This window comes from Achroia grisella, unplaced genomic scaffold (genome assembly GCF_030625045.1).
Source record: "Achroia grisella isolate CSIRO2021 unplaced genomic scaffold, CSIRO_AGI_Agris_v1 utg2156, whole genome shotgun sequence".
NCBI classification, from domain to species: Eukaryota; Metazoa; Arthropoda; class Insecta; order Lepidoptera; family Pyralidae; genus Achroia; species Achroia grisella.
In genome coordinates, this window is record NW_026712714.1 from 656,582 (window position 1) to 684,249 (window position 27,668).

Below are 27,668 nucleotides of genomic sequence, written 5' to 3' on the forward strand. Positions count from 1 at the left end.
GTAGGGAAGCGAGTTTACCGCATACTGTATCTATACGGGTGAAATACAAAAAAAGTTCATTTCTTTTAACAATTAAAATACGCAATAGCGTAGTAAGCATAAAAATGCTGTGTCAAGTTCCATGTGATTCTTCCTAATCCCATTTATTTGTGGTCGTCGTAATATGTTTTTCTCTTCCATTCATCCCTGTTCGCAGTCATCTCGTTATTTACTCCCTTTACCATATCATCTTTCACACAGTCCATCCATCTCTTTTTCGGCCTTCCTCTGCCCTTATAACCATCCACTTCTCAATATATTTATGAAAACATCATGTATGTCAGGAAGAATATAGACAGTTTCAAAAGAGTTAGTGATTGCACTAATAAAAGCTTACGTAACAATAACAAACTGATTTTACCTAAATGTCGTTTGGCTAAAGTTAGTAATTCGTTTTATGGCAATTGCGTAAGGTTTTACAATAAAATACCAGAGTCTGTTATAAATCTGCCAGAAAAAAGATTTAAATGTCAAATAAAACACTTCCTTTGCAAAAAAGCTTACTATAAAATTGAAGAATTCGTTAACGATAATAATGTTTTTGTAGAAAAATTTTAAATACATAGCACTGATAATATTATCTGATTACACTAATAATGAGTGCGTAGCGATTTCTATGTTGATTGTCGCATGCCTCTTACTTGTTACACTGTAATTATTTATATAAAAAAACATCTATCAAAAAGAGCAACACACAAGTTTCTTGCTCATTCTTCTTGTGATGAATCTGCATTCCGAATGAGTGGTAGAATCAAAATATTATATATACTATTCAAAAGTGCTTGTAATGAGTTTATTTGAATAAAGATTATTTCTATATCTATTTCTATTTCCACATTCATATGTACTATGCAGGTCAAGTTCCATATATGTTTTTGAAAAAAAATTAATCATCATAAATAAACTTATATAATACGCATTTTGTACGAACGTATAATGAAGAATTGGCTTGTGTGTCTGTGTGCGTGGACGCATATATGTGTATGTACATATATACACTCCATATAGCCGCTGTTTTCTATCACTAGAGACAAGAAACTTCAATAATAATATTTCTTTATCAATAACTAGCTATTCGCCCCGGCTTCGTATGGGTGTACACACATATATTATACATATGAACCATCATCATCTGCTTCATCCTTATCCCATTTATTTGGGGTCGGCGTAATATGTTTTTCGCTTCCATTCATCCCTGTTCGCAGTCATCGCGTTATTTAATTCCTTTCTTACCATATCATCTTTCACACAGTCCTCTTGAATCACTATCTATTAAAAAAACCGCTTCAAAATCCGTTGCGTAGTTTTAAAGATTTAAGCATACATAGGGACGGACTGACAGCGACTTTGTTTCATACTATGTAATGATAGTGATAATTCTTTTTCTGGAACGTGACCCGTAGCTAACAAAGTGATTAAGTATGCTAATTGTGAGGTGTGTTCAAACGGGACCTTTAGTCTTGGCTACAGGCATGGACTCGCCGGTGATGAGTGACTCGTCACACGTGCTCTGTCCGGACAACACGCGCCCGTCCACCGGTACCTTAGCTCCAGGGATCACCTGACAAAACACGAACAATATTTTAAGCATTACACCACTATAGCAAATGAAAACATGACTGTTGAAAATCATTTAAATTAGTCCAGGTTATTACTTCAACTAGTTCTTTATTTATAGCACAGAAATGAGAAACAATAGTCTAACTGATATAAAATGGTAATCTTCACCTTCATAAAATAATTGACACATAAATATACAATTTAACAGAAGTATTTACTTATAAGTTTAAATAGTTACGATAAATATTAGTTATATGTTATTATTAACTAGCCACCCACCCGACTTCGCATGGGTGTACATGTATTATACATATAAACCTTCCTCTTGAATCACTCTATTAAAAAAATCCGCTTCAAAATCCGTTGCGTAGTTTTAAAGATTTAAGCATACATAGGGACGGACAGACAGCGACAGCGACTTTGTTTTATACTATGTAATGATTGAAAAATGAAAAAAATGTTTATTTCTTTAAAAACAATTCAGTTCCAATAATATAGTGTTGGGATGACCTAGTAAGCATGGAAATGCCATGAAAACTGTCAGGTACATCCCGCTCTTCCATATACATTGTCATGTTTTTTTTTTTTAGAAGATGATGATTCTGTTCATCAGACTTTAAGCAACGCATCCTTTAGACAGAAAAGACTCCAATCAAAGGTCTCCAAGCTTTCTAATATCATCATACCATATTTTGTAGTGCCTTCCTCTTTTTCGCTCTTTTACAGCAGCTTCCTCTTTTTCTTTTTTTTTATATACAGAGAATCTATATACTGTTATATATAGATTCTCTGTATATAAAAAAAAAGAATTAAAATAAAACTAATTACGTAAAAAGCTTTAAATTGTCTAAAATATAAAATTACGGTTTAATAAATCGGTATCGCAGCTACAGCTGGTAACATTAATAGAAAATTTGACATTTACACCTGTCAATTTAGGCTTCGAGGTTAAAAAAAACAGAGTTCAGTTACTTTGAGCACGTCCCCCCTCTCGACGAGGTCGACGGGCACGCCCCTCTCCTTGATGACGTTCCCGTCCTCGTCGAGGGTCACCAGCAGCGCCTCCGTCGGCTTCAGCGACAGCAGCTTTGACAGCGCCTCTGATGTTTTACCCTGAAACATTTATACATTAACTGACCCTCGGCACTTTGTTTGCATCACACTAAATTGACATTTATCATTATTTCGCACAATTTACATAATATTCTTATAAATTATAGCCTACTAGCTACTCGCCACGGCTTCGCACGGGTGTAAATGTATTATATATATATCAAATTCAAAATATCTCTATTCGTGTAGGTCTATTACAGACTTGTGATATAGTGATGCAAATCAGCACGTTCGATAGTAGATTGTGCCAGTGTACGTTTTATATAACGACACGTAGGTCACGCAGTACCTCATATATATAGTTTATGTAATTAGTGTAAGCTAGAGTAATTCAAGATGGAACAGTTAATATACAAGTTACACCCTACTGTGTGTGTTTACTCTCACCACCGCTCCTGTCATCACAGACTCTTATGATATGTCAAATCTACCGTCAGTTCGGAATGATATCGAGATGAGAAGAACTGACTCGTATTTTTTTCAAATAATAGTGGAACATGTTTATAATAAATATAGTTTTTAAAATTCAAATTTGAGAGAATAGAGTGACCACCAGCATATGCTATCGCAAAGAACAAAAAATTTAATCAGTGTTCGCAACCTGAACAGACCAGTCCCCACAAGCAGCACCCGATCACGAGTATGACGGATGAGTCAGCCATCATTGCACTCAACCATATTAGAGGGAGCACATCGACCCGGCCCACCACGCCGCCACAAGTTCGAACTTTATAGCGAGCATGACTGTTTCAAGTTACTCCACTACGTCATTTATATTATTTATAATATAAATGACGTAGTGGAGTAATTGGAGTAACTAGTGGGCCGGGTCGATGTGCTCCCTCTAATATGGTTGAGTGCATTTATATTATAAATAATATAAATGACGTAGTGGAGTAACTTGAAACAGTCATGCTCGCTATAAAGTTCGAACTTGTGGCGGCGTGGTGGGCCGGGTCGATGTGCTCCCTCTAATATGGTTGAGTGCAATGATGGCTGACTCATCCGCCATACTCGTGATCGGGTGCTGCTTGTGGGGACTGGTCTGTTCAGGTTGTGAACACTGATTAAATTTTTTGTACCAATCACAGTTTTCACCCATTACAATATTTACATTACATTACAATAGTACCTTAGCAATATTCTCGAGCCAGCGTCCGAGTGAGACAAACACGAGCAGCATGGGCGGCGTGTCAAAGAAGGTCATAGGACTTATGTCCTGCTGCATCGCCATTGCCGCTATCACCACGGCCAGAGAGTACAAATAGCTGAAACAATCACATCACAATGACAAATTTCTTTCTTGCTAGCTCTTTCCAGGGTGCTTAGAAGAATTGACAAGAAACTCAACTCTTATACGTTTCTGTTAGACCTACAATGAGAATCACTGGCAGTAGAATAGAAAATCATTTATTCAAATAAACTTACATTGAAGCACTTTTGAATAGTCATTACATTTTTTTAATCTACCGCTCATTCGACAAGCTGTTTTATCACAAGAAGAACGAGCAAGAAACTTGCGTGTTGCTCTTTTAAATAATTTTATTATTACTTTTGTTAAAGTTGATATCGATGCGAAATAAAAATACAGCGCTTTGTAGGAAGGTGTGTAATGGAATGAAATGATGGATGCAATTACAGAGATCGCAATATGCACGTAACACAGAAACTAGACGACGCGCGCCCCGCTCCCCGCCTCACCGCATCAGGAACCAGTTATTATTTATATTGTATTACGGTGAGGCGTTAACATACTGGGCCCCCTTGAAAGCTGGTCTTTCAAGGACTCAAGTGTCGCATCTTGATTCTTCCAGGCAACATACTTTAGAAACGGCTCTTCTCAGGATGCCCTTTTTTGTGATTACATCAATCACTCTCGTGATGCCATCTGATCCAGGATAGAGCTTTACAACACGACCAAGCAGCCATTTCATAGGTGGAAGTTGTTCATCTTTAATTATAACCAAGTCATCTGGTTTTATTTCTTGACATTTTGTACGCCATTTCACTCGTTCTTGTAATTCAGACAGGAATTCCTTGGACCACCTTTGCCAGAAGTGTTGTCGCAATTTTTCAATAAGCTGGTATCGTGTGACATTGTTCCTTTCTATAACTGGTGAAGGTAATGAAGTCAACGGACGACCAATTAGAAAATGCCCAGGAGTTAAAGGAGATAAATCTGATGGGTCCGATGATAGTGCAGTCAACGGACGAGAATTTAATATTGCCTCAATTTGTGCGAAAACGGTAGTAATTTCCTCAAAGGTTAAATTTGCATTGCCTATTACACGCTTTAGGTGAAATTTTGCCATTTTTACGCTGGACTCCCATATACCCCCAAAGTTAGGCGAGTAAGGCGGTGAAAATTTGAAATTAATGCCTTCTTTACATGAGAATTGGCTTACATCATTATTTGCCCTTGCTAAAAGTCTAACTAACTCTCCATTCGCTCCTACAAAATTTTTACCATTGTCGCAGTATATTGTGTGTGGTTTTCCGCGACGTGATATGAACCGCCGCAAACAAAGTAAAAATGCCTGAGTGCTTAAGTCGGTAACAACTTCTAAATGCAAAGCTTTAGTGGCGAAGCATACAAATATACACAAGTATCCCTTCGTAGTTTTTGCGCCTCTACCCTTGCGGTTCAATATATAAAATGGCCCTGCAAAATCTGTACCACAGGTTTCAAATGGGAGCGCTGGAGTAACTCGTGAGCTTGGTAAACTTCCCATGAGAGGCTGTAAGGATTGTGCCTTGAAGCGTTTACAAGTCATGCATTTATTTACTGTCTTTGTAGCCAATTTTCGTCCGCCTAACGGCCAAAATTGTTCGCGGATCGAGCTTAATAAAAGTTGAGGACCGCAATGAAGCAATCGAAGATGCTCCCTTTCAAAAAGTAACTTTGTAAATTGATGATGAGGGTCAATTAATATGGGGTGTCTTTTTCCGTAGGTACATTGTAACGCATTTTGTATCCGTCCACCGACACGTAAAATGCCGGAAGAATCCATAAAAGGATTTAACGAAATAATGTTGGACGTTTTTGAAAGTGTTTTGTCTTTAGAAAGAATATTTATTTCATTAAAAAAGGAATCCTTTTGAGAGTGTTTGGCAATGGTAAGTAAAGATTCATATACTTCTTTATTAGTTAGTACCCCTGTCAACTTATTTTCAATATTTTTACAATTGTATAAAAATCTATGAATATATGCAACAACTCTCTGTAATTTGTATAACTTTGAAAATTTATTAAAAGGTATTATATTTTCGATAATTTCTTCATTTTGTACTAATAAAATTCTTTTTGTTTCAGGTACCGACGTGAGATTATTTGTACTATCTACTGGCCAATTTGTTTCAGGTTCATACAAGAATGAAGGACCCTCCCACCACAACGAAGATGTAATAAGCTGCTGTGGCGAGACTCCTCTAGAAGCTAAATCGGCGGGATTTAAATGGGTAGGTACATGCCTCCATGCATTTTGATCAGTAAGTTTTCTTATCTCTTCGATACGATTACAGACGTATGTTTTTAGTGTTTTAGGTGGCGATTTTAGCCAAATCAAAACAATAGTGGAGTCACACCAAAAAAATGACTTAGATATTTTTGCTTTCAGAGAACTTATAACTTTAGAATATAAACGTGCGCCTAGAAGAGCTCCTAGTAGTTCAAGCCGAGGGATAGTAAGTTCGGGTTTAATTGGAGCTACTTTAGCCTTAGCGCAAAGTAATTTGATATCAGTAATGCCAGTTGTATTATTGTGTGACTTTAAATATATGCAAGCACCGTATGATGTTTGTGACGCGTCAGTAAAACAATGAAGTGTAATGTTTGTGGGCTGTTCGCACATTACGTATCTTGGTATTTCAAAATCATAAAATGTTGACAAATTGTGAGAAAATTCTAACCATTTCTCTTTTATTACGTCTGGAACAGGTTCATCCCACTCCAATTTCGAAAGCCATAACTTTTGTAAAAGTATTTTAGGTATTATTGTACATGCAGAAAGTAGACCTAAGGGATCAAAAACCTTACATGATGTAGATAAAATAGTTCGTTTAGTTACATTTGTATCAATATTTAACTGTGTATAAAATTTTAATTTGTCGGTACTTGGTTGCCATTTTAATCCTAGTATGGAACTTTCCTTACAAAAATCCTGTGTTTGATCAATTGGAGTAATTTCTTTTAATAAATCAGGGACATTGGACCGAAATTTGTGTAATGAGAAACAGCCCTGATTTAATTTTTGCACTACTGCCTGCACCGATTTAGCTAATATTGATTTTGATGAGCTTCCCGTAATCAAATCGTCGACATAAAAATCATGTTTTATAACATCAGCAACAACTGGGTCAGTGCATTCTTCAGCTAGCTGAAGTAAGCATCTGGTACTGAGAAATGACGCAGCGGCTGTTCCATATGTTACAGTATTAAGTTGTAAAGTTTTTAAAGGAATTCGATCATTATCTCTCCACAAAATTAATTGTAAATGTCGCTGCGAGTGGTCAATTTCGATTTGACGATACATTTTTGTAATATCTGCCGTAACGACATATTTATTGTATCTAAATCGCAATAAAATAGACAATAAGTCGTCTTGCACAACTGGACCTATCATCATTAAATCGTTTAGCGATTTACCTGTATCTGTTTTAAACGATGCATTAAATACTACTCTAAGTCGGGTTGTCTCACTGTTTTCACGTATAACCGCGTGATGTGGAATAAAATATCCGAACTTAGGTCGTTCTATCTGTGACAAGTGTCCCAAACTCTCATATTCCTGTATGAAGTTGGAATAGTCTATTTTGTGACCATTTCTTGCCAATCTTTTTTCTAAATTGTAAAAGCGTTTTCTAGCTATACTGTGTGATCCACCTAAAACGTTTTCGGGTGGTTCGCGAAAGGGAATTGTAACCGAGAACCTACCTGAAGGCAAACGTTTAGTATATTGTATAAAGTGGTTTTCACAATATTCTTCTTCCTTCGATAATATTTTTGTATTAGATTGTAATTCTTCTACTTCCCAGAATTTAGCTAAAGATTCTTTTATTTCTTTTGTAAAATGGCAATGAACTTTTGGAGTTGAAGAGTATGGATTACCACCAGTGGGGCCAGCAACAAGCCAACCAAATTTCGACTCCTGTAAAGTAGGATTATTTTTACCCAACTTAATTTGATTTGGCATAATTAAGTCCCAATAAATGTCTGCTCCTAATAAGAGGTCGATTTCAGATGGACAGAAAAATTTTGTGTCAGCTAATTGTATATTGGATGGCATATTTAGTTTAGCAACATCTACTAATACACTTGGCAATTTATTTGTAATATGTGGGATTACTAAACAGTCTACTTTTACTTGAAATGAATTTACGCAAGATTTCAGAAGCAAGTTACAACATTCAACTGAGTTAGTCATGCAGTTGTTCACCCCTAAAATCGGTATATTAGTTTTTCTACAGAGAATATTAACTTTGTTTTTTATTTTTTCAGATACGAAGGAAGACTGACTACCGCTGTCGAGGAGAGCCTTCACTAGGTGAGTTTTGTTATTTATCGTGTCTACTACCTCTATTTCAGCTGTGCATAATAACACCTGACCTGAAACAGAGGCAGAAAGAGAGACTTGCGACTCACGTGGCAAGAAGGAAGAACTAGTCGTTGATTCCGCAGGTAAGTTATCTTTGTTAGTATTTTCATTGCGATGTAATAATGAATTGTGTTTTTTGTTACAGATTTTGCAAGCACTTAAGCGGCAACGAGAATGGTGATGGCCAGGACGCAGACAGTTTTTACAGAGTTTGTATTTACTAATTGTAGTTGTTTTGCTATCCATAGACATATTTTTGAACTGTTCACACTCGTATAATAAATGATTACTATTGCAAACAACACAATTTCTTTTATTTGTAGCTACCGAGGACGTAACAAAGGACCTTGTAGGTTTGTTTTCTTTGTAAGTATTATGTCTTTCAAGTTTAATTGAATCAGTACGACCGTGTTGTATGGTTTCTAAAATATTAGCTCGACTACGTAAAAATTCAAAGAAATCAGCTAACGTAGGTGACAGATCCAATGAATTACGATGCTCCTCCCATTTGCGACCTGTGGCAGGATCCAGCTTCGAAGTCATAATATAGATAACCAAAGTATCCCAAAATTGAACAGGTTCTTTTAATTCCTCCAAGGATCTCAAGTTTTTTGTGTAATAATCTACCATATAACGTAGGGATTTGTGTGATTCTTTTCCTAATGCATCAAAACTAAATAAACATTTAATATGATTGTTTATTAATATAACTTTATTATTGAATCTATCACAAAGAATATTCCATGCTAAATCATAATTGCTAGAGGTGAAATTGATGGACTTAATAACAATACTTGCACTACCCTCTAGTGACGAACGCAAGTAATGAAATTTATTGATTTTCGGGATGGAGTCGTTGTTGTGAATGAGAGACTCGAAGGTATCTCTGTATTCTAGCCATTTCAGGTTATTTCCGTCAAAGGAGGGTAGCTTGATGGTCGGAAGTCTAATATTACACATGCTGTACTCATTGTTAGTTTTTATAGAATTATCTGAGCCTTGAGAGGGAGGTCTATCGGATTTACAAACTGACTCCAAGATGTCCTGTGCTATAGCGATTGATTTACAGAATGAGCTTTCGATAGTGTCGCGTTCCTCTAATTGTGGGGATATATTGTCAGACGTGAGAAGCTCAATTTTATTTTGTATGTCGTCAAAAGAAGAGAATAATTCCTGTAACCGAGATAATTTTAACTGAAGCTCGTTTATTTGTAGCTTTGCTAGTGTTTTTGGATCGACAAGTTTTACAATGTCTATATATTTTTGAAATATAGTAATTCTAGCTTTTATATTACTTCGTAGTTGTGTATATTCTTTTAACTCCTTGCCGTCTGCCATTATAAATTGTAAATTTAGCAGATTTGCAAAAAAAAATGCGATTGGAGAGTTAGCAAAACACAAACAACAAAAAAAAAACAAATAATAATAAATGAAATTAAAAAGAAAATAGATGTAAATTTCAAACCGTAAGTCACTAAGTATGAGTGGACTGGCAAATACTCAGATATGATGCAAGCGAAGTCAAACGGCCGCGTCAGCACTCAACCAACAGCGCGGCAGGTGGCGCAGGGAATTTGTCAACAATAAGGCGCAGTAAGACGAACTACCTGATGTAGTTCGTCTTACTGCGCCCATACAATGATTGTCGCCGATTACAAAAACCTGGAATTTACCATAGTACTAGCTTATATAATTGTATTGAAATGTTTTGTATTTATTGTAAATTAATTTTAGTAAAAATTTACACTATATATATAGGTAATAAACCAATTACACACAAATCTTGTATATTGTAAGGCCTGTATGAGTAGGTATTTGCTTGATTTTAAGGTAGATTAATATTTATGTATTGTATTTACACAATAAATGATTATCGTTATTTATTTTTACTAATATACCAATTGCTTATTACGTAGCAATATCCTATTTTAGTTATATTTCGCAATTTTGTAATGATATACTATAATTTTAATGAATTTTAATTGTAACTTTTGAAAATATAAATATGTATTTTAGAAATATATTCAATTGTACCCAAATAACACGATTGTTACTTAATTTTATCTTAAATAGTCACAAAACTAAAAAAATGTAGTTTTTAATGCTAAAATATGTGGGTGTTAATATTAACAAAATGGTGCAAGCGCGTTCGGTTTTACACTATAGTGATATTAAATACAAATAACTAAGTACGTACCTATTGAGGCAATATTAACTTGTACTGAAATTTAAAACACTAATTATGTAATTATAAATACTCAAACTGGACATAACTTCCCTTTTGATAGCGTCGATAACCACAAATTTCGTTCAATGCACACAATAGGCCGGTAATTGCGTAGTTGATTATTGCAATTTCTTATTTTTCAAATCTCCGTCAGCTCGTCGCGTCGTAATTGTTTATTTAGATGCTTGATTGAATATTAAAACCTTCGTCAGCCTGCACCGAGTCCAGAATATCACGTCGGGGTCACCAAATGTTAAAGTTGATATCGATGCGAAATAAAAATACAGCGCTTTGTAGGAAGGTGTGTAATGGAATGAAATGATGGATGCAATTACAGAGATCGCAATATGCACGTAACACAGAAACTAGACGACGCGCGCCCCGCTCCCCGCCTCACCGCATCAGGAACCAGTTATTATTTATATTGTATTACGGTGAGGCGTTAACACTTTACATTATTAAGTTTAAGTGTGTGAATACAAATCACCAATTAGCACTAATTCAATTAAATATTCAAATAGAAAAAATATTGAATATTTAACCAACTGGTTAAACAATTAATAAGAGGAAATCAGTCGTAGTGATTAGAGCAGACCAGTCCCTACAAGCAGCACCCGTTCACAAGTATGACGGATAAGCCAGCCATCACTGCGCTCGACCATATTTTAGCCCAATGACCCGGCCCACCACGCCGCCACAAGTCTGGACATTTTAATGAGCATGACTACTCAAAACACTAGACCACGTCATAGCAATTACAATTGCCATTGATGCATTCACTTCCCTCACAAAACATAAAACCGTCCACGAGTATGACGGACGAGTCAGTAATAATAACATATTTTTTTACGCAATTTTGACGACACTTTACAGTAATAATTTTTATGCATCAGAATAACACGTAGGCTACAAACTTCATGTAATAGTAGTGCTGGCGCGTCTTCTAAAATCTTAAAAAAAAAAGTTTGTAAGCCGCCGATCGGTCCTAAGAATATCCTTCAATTCTTGTCCCTGACGGGTCTAGGTAGCAAACTTTGAAAAAGGGCGAGCACAATAGATCTATGTAGGTCGCTAATCTCTGAAATGGCTGGACCGATTTTGACAGGACTTTTATTGGCAGGTAGCTGATGTAATAAGGTGTAACCTAGGCTACTTTTATTTTAGAAAAATAAAGTTAAATTCCACGCGGACGAAGTTGCGTGTACAGCTAGTCTGTTATAAAACTGTTTTCTGCAAATAACTTAACAGCTCACCTGATGCTGGTGGTCATGGCGACGAGCACATCCATGTTGGAGGTGCCGTGGCTGAGTGCCTTGTACGCCTGCTTGTAGAACGGCCACCCACCAATGAACTGTAACAAACACACGTCCATTTATACTATATATGTATTTAGAAAGCAAATATATGTATTTGCAAAGCAAGTAGTTCGTATTTCTATCAGTAGTCTAGTACCCATAACACATGCTTTGCCTAGCTTCAGAATAGATGGCGCTGTGTAAATGGTCCTGAGTCAATATATAGGAAGAAAAAAAAGATAAAATAGTATAGAAATATAGTATTAATACATTTAATAAATCAGGACAAGTCACACAGTCACAAGTCACACAAAACAATTATAAGACCCGTTCTTATGTATGGCAGTGAAATATGGCCCGTAACCCAAAAGAACGTGCATACCATCCAAGTTGCCGAAATGAAGATGCTGAGGTGGATGTGCGGTATAACCAGGCTCGATAAAATCCGCAACGAGTACGTACGAGGAAGCCTGGCTGTTCGCGACATTGCTGAAAAAATGCAGGAAAGTAGGCTGCGATGGTATGGACACGTGAAGAGAAAGCCGCCTGATTACGTCGGAAACCTGGCACTGCAACTTTCTATTCCTGGTCGAAGGGGCAGAGGCAGACCAAGGAAGGGATGGGAAGATGTTGTTATTAGGGACATGATAGAGTGTGAGGTCTCTGAAGACGATGTCCGGGACAGGATAAAGTGGCGGACAAAAATAGGGAAAGCTGACCCCACCACCATGTGGGATATATAGCCAGGAAGAGAGAGAGAGAGGACAAGTCACACAGCGCCATCTAGTTCCTCGGTAAACAGAGCTCGTGTTATGGGTACTAGACAACTGATACAAATACTTAGATATATATTTTTTGTAAATAGGGGCTGTTCAAGTATTACGTAAGCAGATTTATCACAATTATTTACCCCTCCCCCCATGCTTACGTAAACATTTCTCAATTAATGTATTGTTTTTTTAACAAAGACAATGTGAGGGTTGCCATTCGTGTAAAAAAGTAAATTACGACCGATGACGTAATCATCATACAGACTCCCCCACCCCCATGTCATCCAAAATAAGCAAAGAAAAGACCCCCCGCCCCCCTATAGTGCTTACGTAATACTTGAACGGCCCCATATATACATCATATAAAGCACTCAGACTGATATTAACAATCATACTACTGAATACAGAAACGGTGCAAACCGTGTGCCGAATCGATGCCGCGCCTATCGAAAATCTGTCTGCCGGTTTTAAATGTTTTTCTTTCTTCTTTCAATAACAAATTGAAAGAAGAAAGAAAGAAAAACCATTTATTGACAACCATTATTGATAGGAACATACATTTACACATTTTGACATTTGTACATACAACATACATATATATGGACACATAGACACACACATACATACGTAGAACAATTACCAAAAAAACATCTATAATATTTATATACAATGGTTGCCGGTTATATACAATGGATGACACTCAGCATTTGCCATGACAGCTAGCTGTCACGGCGCTGATATTCTGTGCCTGCCATTAGTGACAGGCGCGGAATACCAGCTGCTACCAGCTACTACAGAGTTATTGCTAATCTCTGAATCGGCTGGATAGCTTTTAACGGGTCTTTAACACAGAAAGCTAATGTTAAAAGGAGTAACTTAGGCTACTTTTAATTTAGAAAATTTTAAAATCCACGTGGACAAAATCAAAAGTAACAGCTAGTTAATATTATAACGAGGTAGGGTTGACTCCGTGATATTTCCACTAGGACTAAATCGCAGTCAACAGCTAGTTATAACAAACAACTACAAATGCATGGTTGAGTCGACCCCGTAATTCCACGCGGACAAAGTCGCAGGTGGGAGCTAGTGAAGAATACCTGTACTGGCGTGGCCAGGAGGAACATGACGAGGTTCTCGAGGCTGAGCCCCGGCAGCACGCAGCACATGTCGCGCGCGGAGTGGTGCGACATCATGCTCATGAAGTACACCATCGCGGCCATGCACGGCGCGCCGAACACCAGCGACACCAGGAACGTGTTCCGCCAGCGCCTGATCTCCTCTCTAAAAAAAAAATTAAAAAAATTACCTAAATGTCCTCTATCTATATACTTAATAATATTAAAAAGCTGAAGAGTTTGTTTGAACGCGTTAATCTGAGGAACTACTGGTTCAAATTGAAAAAAAATTTTAGTGTTGGATAGTCCATTTGTCGAGGAAGGCTTTAAGCTATATAACATTTTCAAATTCAAGTTCAAAATATCTCTATACATATAGGTGTATTACAGACTCTTATGATATATCAAATCTACCGTCAGTTCGGAATGATTTCGAGGTGAGAAGAACTGACAAGAAACTCAGCTCGTATTCTTTTTAAATAAATGTTTACAATAATTCAAATTTAGGAGAATAGAGTGACAACATATGCTATTGAAAAAACAATAAATCTAATCAGTGTTCGCAACCTACAGACCAGTCCCCAATCACCCGTTCACGAGTATGACGGCTACGACCAATAGAAACGAAGCATCAGTGATTGTTTGAGTGTTGCAAAAAAGGGGAAAATTATTCCTATTTGAGGGCTTCCGTTGCGAGAGCTGCGCAAAAGTCTCGAGCGCAGAGAGTTAAAAAGTCATCATCATCATTTCAGCCAGGAAGACGTCCACTGCTGAACAAAGACCTCCCCCAAGAATTTCCATGACGATCGGTCCTTCGCTGCTCGTATCCAACGCCTTCCAGCACTCTTGCAGTGATGCAGCAGTGATGGTGTGATCAGGAGTGATTCACGAGTGTGACGGATGAGCCACCGTCATACTCGTGAAACGAGTGCTGCTTGTAGGGACTGGTCTGCTCTTATCACTACGACTGATTTAATCTTATTGCATATTTATATTTGACCCAAAAATGAGTGCTTGTTGGTAGTTTGTATTCACACGTTTCGACTTGTAAATGTAAACTTACAAGGATTATTTAAAAGAGCAACACACAAGTTTCTTGCTCGTTCTTCTTGTGATGAGACAGCTTTCCGAACGAGTGGTAGATAAAAAACAAATTGTTATGACTATTCAAAAGTGCTTAAATTAAGTTTATTTGAATAAATGATTTTCTATTCTATTCTATTCTATTCTTGACCAGATCGTCGGTCCACCATGTCGGATGCCTTCCCACGCTGCGGTCTTCCAATCCGCGATCACGGTCGAAATAAAATTCAAAAATCATTTATTCATATATTTTAGCCGCTTATGAACGTAATTTTTTTTATAGTATAATTTTACCACTACCATCCGTTAGAATAAAAAGTAACAAACAAAAATAAATATTCATCAAATCGGTTTAACTTTTAACAAAATCAAATCAAATTGTCTTTATTCAGGTCTATTACAGACTATTATTTATTTATTCATAGCCTTTATTCTGATATGCAAGTAAACAAGTAAATTTTATTCTTGTTTATATGAAGAAAGAAAGAAAGAAAAACATTTATTTACAACCATTATTGGTATGAACATACATTTACACATTTTTATATTGGTACATATAACACACACACATATATATATATACAGATTCATTCTTTAAATTATTTTATTGCCATATTAAATGAAGTCCCCCTGTATATACCTATATACAGGAGGACTTTTTTGACAGCGTGTTTATACTGACTTGTGCTCGAGGTAGTCTGCAGCGCCCCTGTGCGGGCCGGTGACGACGCTGGCATCGAACCCCAGGCCCGTGATGGCCTCGCATATACTGCGGGGGCCTATCTGCTCCACGTTGTACCTTATCTTACCCCTGCAAGAGACAAGTTTATTTTGTCACTCAATCTCACCCTATACATACATACTTAACCTTATTTTGTTACTCAACAATTTCTATTTTGTTTCTGAACATTCCTTTACTTATATTAATTTTGTCATTATTTAATCATCGGAAAATAGGCAATATCCTAAACCACTACACTACTAATCATGTATATTAATAATATAATAGTTTTTCTTATAATAAAAACTATATTTTATGTCCAGACATCGATCACTTACATTTTAATTATATGAACGAGGGAACAAACTTGGAGGTGGTGCATGCGCACTGAATAGCAAATAGATTATTTATCTACCTATCTATAATTTTTTTATACCACGTACGTGGCAAACAAGCATACAGCCCAACTGATGGTAAACGGTTACCGTAGCCTATGGACGCCATTTCATATAATTGTATATGCAGTGTAAGAATTCATAATGTGTATTGTTACATTATGAATTCTTACATTGCACAATGTAATGAAAACAGTGAAATTAGTAGTAGTGTAAGATTTATATAATTGTATATGCATATTGGTAAATGTAACTGGCTCCTAATAAAGATAGGTGACACTGCATGTTGTCAACTCACCCGGCCGGCGGCCAGCGGTGGTTCTGGGCCAGACGGATAAGGTCTGCCTCGGTGACACTGTTAGGCAAATTGTAACATCTCGGCTGGAGTTGTACAAAAGTGGAAATTAAAGAAATATAATAATATTAAAGTAAATTAAAAAAGGCACGGACGAATATGTCTGTGGAAAATTGTATTTACAAAAAAAAAAAATAATAATAAAAAAAAAAAAGCCTTAGGACGCCTGAAACACCAGGGGTGTCACTTGCGCGTTGCCGACCCTTAACACGATAAAGACCACATTGAAAAATCTTACTTCTCACACAAAGCCGGGATTTTTTTATTCTTAATTACTTATATTATAATTTAAATATCTTTTTTGTGTACAATAATTTGAGGTAGATAATATTTTACCAATAGATTGATTTCAATTAAAAAGCCAACGGGTGATCACCCGGTCCCAACGTGATAAGAATCAATCTATACTATGTATGGAGGGTTACGTTATTAAATGAAGGGGTACGACTATCATCTTATAGAGGGCTTTTTATCAAATGGAGGGGTACAACTATCATCTTATAGAGGGTTTTTTATCAAATGGAGGGGTACAACTATCATCTTATAGAGGGTTTTTTATCAAATGGAGGGGTACAACTATCACCTTATAGCGGGTTTTTATCAAATGGAGGGGTACAACTATCATCTTATAGAGGGTTTTTTATCAAATGGAGGGGTACAACTATCACCATATAGAGGGAGGGGTATAACTATCATAGTATAGAGGATTTTTTCTATTAAATTAAGTGCTACGAACTTGGAGGTAGTAAGTGCTACCGCGCAGGCGCTGACGCCGCTCAGCTTCAGCACCGACTTCTCTATCTTGTTGACGCACGACGCGCACGTCATGCCTTTGATCTGAAAATGGTCACCACCCGATTATTATAGCAGTCATTACACTTGTGTACAAATGATGAGATGGAACCTAACCACTGATTGCAATCAATCTAAAGTGGCAATTCCAAAAACGAACCATCGGTTAACAACACGTCTACTTAATCTAGATAGACATAACCTCAAAATAATGATAGGGATAATAACGGGCCATTGTTCCTTAAACAAACACTTATACAAAATTGATGCTACAGACAGTCCCCTTTGTCGGGGCTGCTTTGAAGCTGAAGAAACGGCGGCTCACGTAATCCTGGAGTGCACGGCAGTGGCCCAACAACGAAAACAAATCCTCGGAACGGTGAGGTCGCTCCGTGAAGCCTGCGAAGACACCAGGAGTCTTCTGCGCTTCTGGGAGGAGCTTGGCTGGCTACTTTAGTAGTCTGGCTCTGCACGCACAACGGCCCGAATGAGAGGCTAATTGCGGAGACTGGAGTCCGACATACATTTACTTGTGTACAAAAAAAAATACCTCTCTTTATATAATACTAGCTGTGTCCGCGACTTTGTTCGCGTGGTTATCAAAAACACTCACGATTATTATGTTTTTAATTTCGACCAACGTTGATTATCAGTTCAAACACATGCATCATTTAAAAATAGACTAAGATCTCATTATCTCTCTTCATAGTACATTTTTTTTTTCTCATTCTTCCAATATGTAGTATATATGTAGGTTTATGAGTGTTTCAGAGTGACCGACATAGCCCGAAGAATTGCGACTTTGAAGTGGCAATGGGCAGGGCACATAGCTCGTAGGACAGATGGCCGTTGGGGCAGTAAAGTCCTCGAGTGGCGACCACGGACCGGAAGACGCAGCGTGGGAAGGCCTCCAGCAAGGTGGACCGACGATCTGGTCAAGATCGCGGGAAGGCATTGGATGCGAGCAGCGCAGGACCGATCGTCGTGGAGATCTTTGGGGGAGGCCTATGTCCAGCAGTGGACGTCTTCCAGGCTGCGATGATGATGATGATGATGATGATGTAGGTTTATATATTTATCCCTAATGTAAGTATGTATATCTAGTAGTATAATAAATAGTGTCTTATGTGTGCCACCTACCCTATTCTATGTACATAAGTCCTCTCTTCTAGGTTGTCAGTAAGAGATTGCATTTAGCGATAAGACCGCCTTTTGTTATTATTTTACTATTTACTGTATTTTCTCATTATTTTATGTGTACACAATAGTTTTATTATTATTATTAAAAAAGGTTATAGGGAGTCAATCTTAAAAGATAGACATATACGGACATTTTTTAGGATCATTTAAAGAGGAATAAGTCTTTCATACATATTTTTTGGGTAACTTGAACCGTTTACGCGGCGCACGCAACAGAAGCCCTCAAATATGAATAATTTTCCTCGTTTTTTGCAACATTTTTCACTAATGCTTCGTTCTATTGGTCGTAGCGTAATGTTATATAGCTTAAAGCCTTCCTCGACAAATGGACTATCCAGCACAAAAATAATTTTTCAATTTGAACCAGTAGTTCCTGAGATTAGCGCATTCAAACAAACAAACAAGTAAACAAACTCTTCAGCTTTATAATATTAAGTATAGATATAATATATGGTTGTTAAAAATGACATTGCGATTGCGGGCCTGAGTTGAAACAGCCCGGTGGCCAGTTGCGGGCTGCGGGCCGTAACTTTGACATGACTGATTTAGACGGTAACGCTGAATATGTGGTGGTACTCACCATGACCACCAGGTCCTTCTGGCCGCTGCCGTCGCCGTCGCTGATGACGTCGGCCGAGAAGCCCAGGTCGGTGATGGAATGCGCTATGGCAGTTGCTGATATAATTGTCGGCTCATACTTGACCTCCGCTTTCGCTGCTAGTAATCCTATGTTTATTGAATGGACACCTGTGGAACACCAATTAAGTAATACATCTAGGGTTGAGAGAGTGGGGCAGTGGGACGTGAGGTCGGACGACCTCCTCGTATGTTCCTGCCATTGGGAAGCTTTATTGAATGGACACCTGTGGAACACCAATTAAGTAATACATCTAGGGTTGAGAGAGTGGGGCAGTGGGACGTGAGGTCGGACAACCTCCTCGTATGTTCCTGCCATTGGGAAGCTTTATTGAATGGACACCTGTGGAACACCAATTAAGTAATACATCTAGGGTTGAGAGAGTGGGGCAGTGGGACGTGAGGTCGGACGACCTCCTCGTATGTTCCTGCCATTGGGAAGCTTTATTGAATGGACACCTGTGGAACACCAATTAAGTAATACATCTAGGCTTGAGAGAGTGAGGCAGTGGCGCGTGAGGTCGGACAACCTCCTCGTATGTTCCTGCCATTGGGAAGCTTTATTGAATGGACACCTGTGGAACACCAATTAAGTAATACATCTAGGGTTGAGAGAGTGGGGCAGTGGGACGTGAGGTCGGACGACCTCCTCGTATGTTCCTGCCATTGGGAAGCTTTATTGAATGGACACCTGTGGAACACCAATTAAGTAATACATCTAGGGTTGAGAGAGTGGGGCAGTGGGACGTGAGGTCGGACGACCTCCTCGTATGTTCCTGCCATTGGGAAGCTTTATTGAATGGACACCTGTGGAACACCAATTAAGTAATACATCTAGGGTTGAGAGAGTGGGGCAGTGGGACGTGAGGTCGGACGACCTCCTCGTATGTTCCTGCCATTGGGAAGCTTTATTGAATGGACACCTGTGGAACACCAATTAAGTAATACATCTAGGGTTGAGAGAGTGGGGCAGTGGGACGTGAGGTCGGACGACCTCCTCGTATGTTCCTGCCATTGGGAAGCTTTATTGAATGGACACCTGTGGAACACCAATTAAGAAATAAATCTAGGCTTGAGAGAGTGAGGCAGTGGCGCGTGAGGTCGGACGACCTCCTCGTATGTTCCTGCCATTGGGAAGCTTCCCCATCCTCGGATACGTCCACTGGGAACGATGGCCGAGCAATGGTTTGGTTCTGGTACGCCGTGCGCAAGTAGATCCTTTGGGGTCGGCCTATTACTAATTTAGGTCAGTATAAATCGCTCTGAAATGCTCTGTATTGATATTCTGAATTTAGCTGATAATTCCAGTAACAAGTAACTTGTTACATTTAAGTTTCCTCCATGCCTCGAATAGCGTTGATCTTAGGTCGTCAGAGAGTCTCCAGTTAACGACACCAAGACATAGCACTACATTCTACGACAAATCGTTTAGTGTGCTAGCTGTTCGTCTTTGGAACGAACTGGCCACATCTGTTCGAAGACTAAAATCACTGCAGAGCTTCAAATTAGGTATCAAAAACCACTATTTACGTAAGTTGTCGTAAAAGTAGTATTACGGTCGTATGTATGTGTGATTGTATATATATTCATATATATGTATGTATATGTAAGTTTATTATATTATTTTGTATTGTATTATGTTATATGTATATTTATAACATTTCTTCCAATATTGTTACCGCCATTACACCTCTACCAGACGCAAATCTAATCACTTCTCTCCATCCTAAGGTTGGCTGGAAGAGATCGCTGTTTAGCGATAAGGCCGCCCATTGTTACCTCTTTGTCTTGTTTATTGTATTATATATATTTTTTTATCATTTTGTACATAATTGTATATGTAATTGTATTTTCTGTGAGAGGAACAATAAAGAGTTTCATTCATTCATTCATTCATTAAGTGTAATTGTGTTTACCTTTAATTTTAGAGCAATGCTTCTCTATAGCGGCGACGCAGGATGCACAAGTCATGCCGCGCACCTCCAGTGTACACCTCGACAACTCCACTTCCGGCTTACAAGTACCCTGCAAACGGAGAAATACCATATCCCATCAAAAACATAAATGTGAAATGATAGCCGAGTTTAATATTATGATATATGGCTTGATTGTTGACTTCTACGACAAAAGAGATGAGATCTAAATGGGTGCCAAGTTCAATGGTCTGTCCTGAAATGTATTTATAACAATATAAAATATCATTTCTTCTTATAACTTAGGATAATATACTGTAGCCTAAGGTCTAACTTGGCCAGTTCTCATATACCAATTATTACTTTCGATTGCTAGTTACTATTAATATTAAAATAGGAACCGACAAGTAACATGTTTAGAACTTGCGAAGGCTACAGTATATTTCGTATATGAAATTTTTTCGTAAAGAATTTTTTCCTTTATATTCACCTAATTACCTATCTGCATACCAAATTTGAACTTCCTAGGTCATCTGGAAGTGGGTTATAATTTTGATCTATAGTTGATCAGTGATAAAAATGTCGATTTTTGGACATTAATATCTAAATAACCGTTTGAGATATGTTTATGAAATTTGGAACACATATTTATCTCGCAAGTCTCAATATATGAACCAAATTTGACAGGTTTGTGTGAAAGAGTTTTTGAGTTATGAGGGGGTCAAAAGTGGCTCCAAATGGTTCGTGTAAATATACACACGGTGCTGCTTGCCAGTTTATTTGAAACTCGGCTTGACACGCTGCCGCGTGTCTAGATAGATATAATAATAAGAGGAGAAAAATGCAACCAAACGGTATTAGCATCAACATCCATACAAGCGCTCAGTAATTATGTATAAGCACGTCGAAGGCACTTATTTGATGTTCCTTTGAGAATAGAATAGAATAGAGTAGAATAGAAAATCATTTATTCAAATAATCTTAATTTAAGCACTTTTGAATAGTCAACATTTTTTTAAATCTACCTCTTATTCGGAAAGCTGTCTCATCAAGAAGAATGAATTTGATTTTTTTAATAATAATAATATAATATATCTCAGGACAAAGAAACTCAGCTCGTATTCTTTTCAACTAAATGTTGTACATGTTTACAATAATACATAGTCATTTTTAAATTCAAATTTGGGAGAATTTAATTAATATAATTAATGATCATTATCAAAATAATAAAACAATTATTCTTACTAATATTATAAATGCGGAAGTAACTCTGTCTGTCCGTCTCGCTTTCACGCCAAAACTACTGGACCGATTAAAATGAAATTTGGTACATAGATAGTCCAGATGCGGAGGAAAGCCATAGGCTACTTTTTAATGCGAAAAGGGAATTGAAAGGTGTTGAAAGAGGAGATGAAAGTTTGTATGGAAGTATCGTTATTTTTCTAGAAGCTTAAAACTTATTTTGTTGGCTGTCGATTAAATATAAATAAATATGACATTCAGAGATTGTAAAAATTATACTCTTAAGGGAGTAAAATAAAATAGGGGATGAAAGTTTGTATAGAAAATCGTCATTTATGAAGCTAGAACGATGACTCTGTTTTCGATGGTTATTTTGAGTTAGATTATAGAATATTTATACATTATTTGACATGAATCGAAATTAAATGATATTTATTCGGTAGATATTAATAAAACTAAACACACATTAAACAAAAATGAATTTGGTCAACTATAACACGCGGACGAAGTCGCAAGCACAGCTAGTATCTTATATTGATCACATTGAGTGCTTGTTTTCTCGCGCGTTCCTGATCGTGCTTGAAATAATGGTTAGTGTAAAACTTACATTAGCTTGTGTCCTGCTTTTGACGGCCGATGGTAGCTTTTTACCATCTCCCGATGCCGCCGTTGGCGAGGGATCGGTTACAGTTTGTGACTTACTCTCTGAAAATATAATACAATAAAATATAATATTATTTTAGCAGGCAAATGTCTATATATATATAACTCAAAGGTGACTGACACAATGATCTATCAACGCACAGCCCAAACCACTGGACGGATCCGGCTGAAATTTGGCATGCAGGTAGATGTTATCACGTAGGCATCCGCTAAGAAAGGATTTTGATTAATTCTACCCCCAAGGGATAAAGTAGGGGATGAAACTTTGTTAATTTTAAACCGATCGAGCTGAGACTTTGCATGCATAAAGCTACTATGACGTAGACATCCCCTAAGAAAGGATTTTGATAAATTCCACCCCTAAGAGGATAAATTAACGCGAGCGAAGCCGCGGGCAAAAGCCAGTTGCAATATAAAATAAAGTACTAATATCGCTATTAAATTTATCAAATATATTATTAAATAATAGAGGTTGATGGTAGAAGGGTGAAAGATTAGGGTTATACGTATTTTTAAAACATTCGGTAAGTTCGATAACTAAGTAAAAAAATTTTAACTACAAATATATATTTTTTTTTGTGTGGACGACCCTTATCGCTTATTAATAATAGTAGTAGGGGTAGTAAAATAGTTCAGTCAACTATTTTAATAACAGATAAATTATATATTTTGATTAAACAAACAGAACTGTCGACATTCTAAAATTGATGAAATGAAATGAAATAATTTATTTGCGAAATATTGGTACAGTATTATAATTAATATAATGTTACATGAAATTGATTGATCAGCAATATTTACCATACAGGCATGCAAATTACGTGAAGGCGCTTGTGCCACTCAAATATTCTTGGACACTGTAAAGATTACCAAGTGACAGACAATTCTTTAGTTTGCGTTTGAATAACGTATGAGACCCCAGTTCTTTAATCTCTCTTGGAAGATTGTTGTACACTTTGATTGGCATACAGTATACATTTCTCTTATGTAAGTCTAATCGACACATTGGTGTGTATAGTATAATGTTAGTATAATGATACGTACAGTTAATTATCAGGGAGTGAAACTGGAAGTATTTAAAAAAATAGGAGATTCCTAAAGTAATTCACCCCGTCGAAACTGGGGCGCGTCGCTAATGTGCGAATAAATATTTCCCTCACCACTATACTGGTGTCCGTCGACAGATACGATAGTGACGTCGAACCCGGCGCCGGAGATTGTATCTGCGACCTGCTGCGGCGTGACCGCGCCTCTCGTGCACCGAACACGCGCGGCTCCCGCCGCTAAGTCCACCGCTGGGTGTATTACGCCAGGCAAGTTTTTTAGTAATCCTGGGGGTAATTAAACATCATTTTTTTAATATAATTTCAGGACAATTCACACAAAGCCATCTAGACCCAAGTTAAGCTAGCTAAAGCTTCCAATGGTTGTGAGTTCGATTCCTCGGAACGGTACAAACATTTGTATTCATGAGTATGACTGTTTTTATTGGTCTGGCTATTTTATGTACTAGTTCTACCGCGTGGAATCTAACTTTATTTTTCTAAAATAATAGTAGCCTAAGTTACCCCTTATTAAATCAGCTATCTGCCAATAATAGTCCCGTATAAATCGGTCCAGCCATTCAGAGATTAGCCGGAACAAACAGACAGACAAAAATTGTAAAAAATATTATTTTGGTGTATGTACCGTATTTACATTAACGTAGTAAAAAACGGTTATTTCAATATTAGAAACAGACACTCCAATTGTGTATTTTATTTATTTATTTATTAGAAAAGCTTACAATCTAATACATTAATCAAAAGTACATATCTAGAGAAAGCCAATAACAGGTTTTCAGTGAATTAGCAAAAGAAAATAAAACAGAACGTGGCAAACAGAATAATGATTAATTTAAAAGTACAAATCAAATATTGTAAATTTCACAATATATAAAACTAATAGAACAATTTAAGAATAATTTTAAGAATTACAAATATTATAATAGTATCTGAATTATAGATGTATTTAAAAAAAAAGTTGTCTAGTACCCATAACACAAGCTCTGCTTAATATGGAACTAGATGGCGCTGTGTGCATTGTCTAAGGATATTACTATTATTACTACACAAAACTGACCTTCAATAGAATTGACGCACGACTGGCACGTCATGCCGACCACTGATAGGAACACTTCCGTCTGGTCGGATGCGATGACACCCGTCATGTCTATGAGGAGGTCGGTGGGTATCTCTGTCGGTAGCAGTTGTCTACAAAAGTATATTTTATGTATATTACTATTATTTGTCTAATTCTAATCATTACATATTATAAAACAAAGCCGCTGTCGCTGTCTGTCCGTTCATATGTATGCTTAAATCTTTAAAACTACGCAACGGATTTTGAAGCGGTTTTTTAATAGATAGAGCGATTCGAGATGAAGTTTTGTATGTAAAATACATGTACATCCGGGCGAAGCTGGGGCGAGTAGATAGTAATATAAATGAAAGAAAGAAAAGAAAGAAAAACATTTATTGTCAACCATTATTACATATACACATTTGACAATTGTACACTTTACACACATATATATATATATATACACATATGCACACACACACTCATATACATATATACATACATACATACACACTTAGAACAATTACAATAATTCATCTTATATTATTTCTAAATATGGTTGGCAACATGGCTGACACTCAGCATATGCAAAGCAAAAGTTTGTGTATATAGATGGATGTTTGTTACTCTTTCACGCAAAAACTACTGAACGGATTTTGATGAAACTTTACAGTAATATAGTTTATACATCAGAATAACATATAGATTATAAAATTCACGCGAGTGAAACCGCGAGCACAGGTAGTAGGAAATAATAATGTTTGGTGTAAAAACAAGCAATTCACAATACATGTCCATCTTTATCTATAACTGTTAGGGAAACTACTCTGCTACCAAAATGTTAGGGAAAGTACTTTATATATATATAGGGAAAAATTAGTGTGAGCGTTAGTCACGTACCTGTATGGTTCTGCGGATTTCCTGGGCTTCAGGGTCTCGAAGATATCTTCGCTAGCTTTCCAGTTTCACAGTAGGTTTCACAGTTTCACAGTTCTAATTTATTTTAATTCACAACACAATGCGCGCACGCGTCAAGGCCGCTGTACAGTCGGTTCAGTACTGTAGGTAAGGGAGGGGAACAGAAACCGCGGGAACACAAACTAACGGACTAATATAACAATCTGTGCCTACGATGGTACAGGGTAGATTTTGAACAATAACAAAAGGATAATTCAGACCTGGTCTCTTCCTCGTGGTCTTTCGCTGACTCGCCCGGGACCTCGAACCCCATATCTTCTATACGAGACCTGATGGCCTCCACGGAGCACACCCGCGGGTCATATTTGAAGTACCCGGCCTTCTCTGCCAACTCAACCTGCAATATATACAAATATAATTCAGTATTAATTTGCATACTTTTCCGAAACGGCCTAACCGATTTTGATGAAATATTATATGTATCCTCAGTGGGCCCGAGAATAGGGTGTCATTTATTTTTTACACTTTTTAAGTGAAAACACCAAAAATATTTTTATTTTTTTTAACAAATCTTTTTATTACTAGTTAAAAAAAAAACAGTAATGTCATAATTAGACTAGCATGACTGTTAACTCACATGGGGTGGTCCGAGGATACGGGATAGGGACGAGGGAGTCTATAGGCCCTCAATCTATTGCGGGGCCTGGGCACGTGCCCAGTGGAAAAGACGGGCATGATTCAACGTCACTCGCCAGGCCACCGCCCTCGACCTCGCCCTATCACGAATGACACGGTTGTCCGGTTGTATGTTTTACCAGAAGTCTAAAACACTTACCTTCACGTGATTGACACCCGGCACTTCAATGATGGTACCTTCGATGCCCTTCACGCAGGACTGGCAGGTCATGCCATTTATTGGCACTCGCACCGCCACTAACTCCTGGCTGGACTCTCTGTGGACAAACAAACATATATTTGATATATATGTCGATGACATAATCATCATCATCATCGTCTGCTTCTTCCTTATCCCATTTATTTGGGGTCGGCGTAATATACAGTAAATAAATGATTTTTTCTAAAATAAAAGTAGCCTATAATATTTCTTATTATATTATCTATTAAAAGCTTACGTAACAATAACAAACTGATTTTACCTAAATGTCGTTTGGCTAAAGTTAGTAATTCGTTTTATGGCAATTGCGTAAGGTTTTACAATAAAATACCAGAGTCTGTTATAAATCTGCCAGAAAAAAGATTTAAATGTCAAATAAAACAGTTCCTTTACAAAAAAGCTTACTATGAAATTGAAGAATTCGTTAACGATAATAATGTTTTTATAGAAAAACTTTAAATCTATAGCACTGACAATATTATCTGATTACATTAATAATGAGTGCGTAGCGACTTCTATGTTGATTATCGCATGCCTCTTACTTGTTATACTGTAATTATTTATATAAAAAAAAACATATATTAAAAAGAGCAACACACAAGTTTCTTGCTCATTCTTCTTGTGATGAATCTGCATTCCGAATGAGTGGTAGAATCAAAATATGACTATTCAAAAGTGCTTGTAATGAGTTTATTTGAATAAAGATTATTTCTATTTCTATTTCTATTTCTACCTGCCAAAAAAAAAACCCGACAAAATCGGTCCAACCATTTGAGAGACAAGCCGGAACAAACAGACAGGGAGACAAAAGACAAAAAATGTAAAAAGTGGTTATTTCATATATGTACCGTATTTATATTCATATGCATGTAGTAAAAAAACGATTATTTCAATATTACAAACAGACACTCCAATTTTATTTATATGTATAGATCACAGACAATGGGTCATTGATAGTTTTCTCTTTATTTTGTGTTTTTGTCTGTACGTATATTTATTTTTGTTGCTTCATTTGTTTCAT

The 27,668-nt window shown here is 37.1% G+C and overlaps 2 protein-coding genes and 1 long non-coding RNA gene across 3 annotated transcripts in view; 2 read left to right on the forward strand and 1 right to left on the reverse strand.

Moving 5' to 3' along the window:
• LOC131842308 (copper-transporting ATPase 1) overlaps positions 1-27,668 on the reverse strand; it is a 65,796-nt gene that overhangs the window by 22,887 nt on the left and 15,241 nt on the right. Inside the window, exons 3-16 of the mRNA XM_059190846.1 lie at positions 26,588-26,705; positions 26,013-26,149; positions 24,835-24,965; positions 23,874-24,044; positions 22,658-22,755; positions 20,812-20,920; positions 18,840-19,006; positions 17,004-17,104; positions 15,479-15,607; positions 13,696-13,879; positions 11,787-11,884; positions 3,845-3,980; positions 2,572-2,712; positions 1,492-1,600 (exon numbers count right to left, since the gene is read on the reverse strand). Coding sequence (XP_059046829.1) covers positions 1,492-1,600; positions 2,572-2,712; positions 3,845-3,980; positions 11,787-11,884; positions 13,696-13,879; positions 15,479-15,607; positions 17,004-17,104; positions 18,840-19,006; positions 20,812-20,920; positions 22,658-22,755; positions 23,874-24,044; positions 24,835-24,965; positions 26,013-26,149; positions 26,588-26,705 — 1,829 coding nt within the window. The remainder of the gene's footprint in view (positions 1-1,491; positions 1,601-2,571; positions 2,713-3,844; positions 3,981-11,786; positions 11,885-13,695; positions 13,880-15,478; positions 15,608-17,003; positions 17,105-18,839; positions 19,007-20,811; positions 20,921-22,657; positions 22,756-23,873; positions 24,045-24,834; positions 24,966-26,012; positions 26,150-26,587; positions 26,706-27,668) is intronic.
• On the forward strand, positions 5,522-9,146 carry LOC131842270 (uncharacterized). The gene is made up of 3 exons (XR_009357485.1): positions 5,522-6,171; positions 8,210-8,255; positions 8,452-9,146. It is a non-coding gene; the product is annotated as an uncharacterized LOC131842270 (long non-coding RNA).
• Positions 12,164-12,581, forward strand: LOC131842267 (uncharacterized). Its single transcript, XM_059190803.1, has one exon. The coding sequence runs from the start codon at positions 12,164-12,166 to the stop codon at positions 12,569-12,571; it is 408 nt and encodes a 135-aa protein (XP_059046786.1). The 3' UTR covers positions 12,572-12,581.

Bases quoted from the DNA above. Each gene is read 5' to 3' on its own strand.
- LOC131842267 (XM_059190803.1), top strand. From the start codon at position 12,164: ATGTATGGCAGTGAAATATGGCCCGTAACCCAAAAGAACGTGCATACC.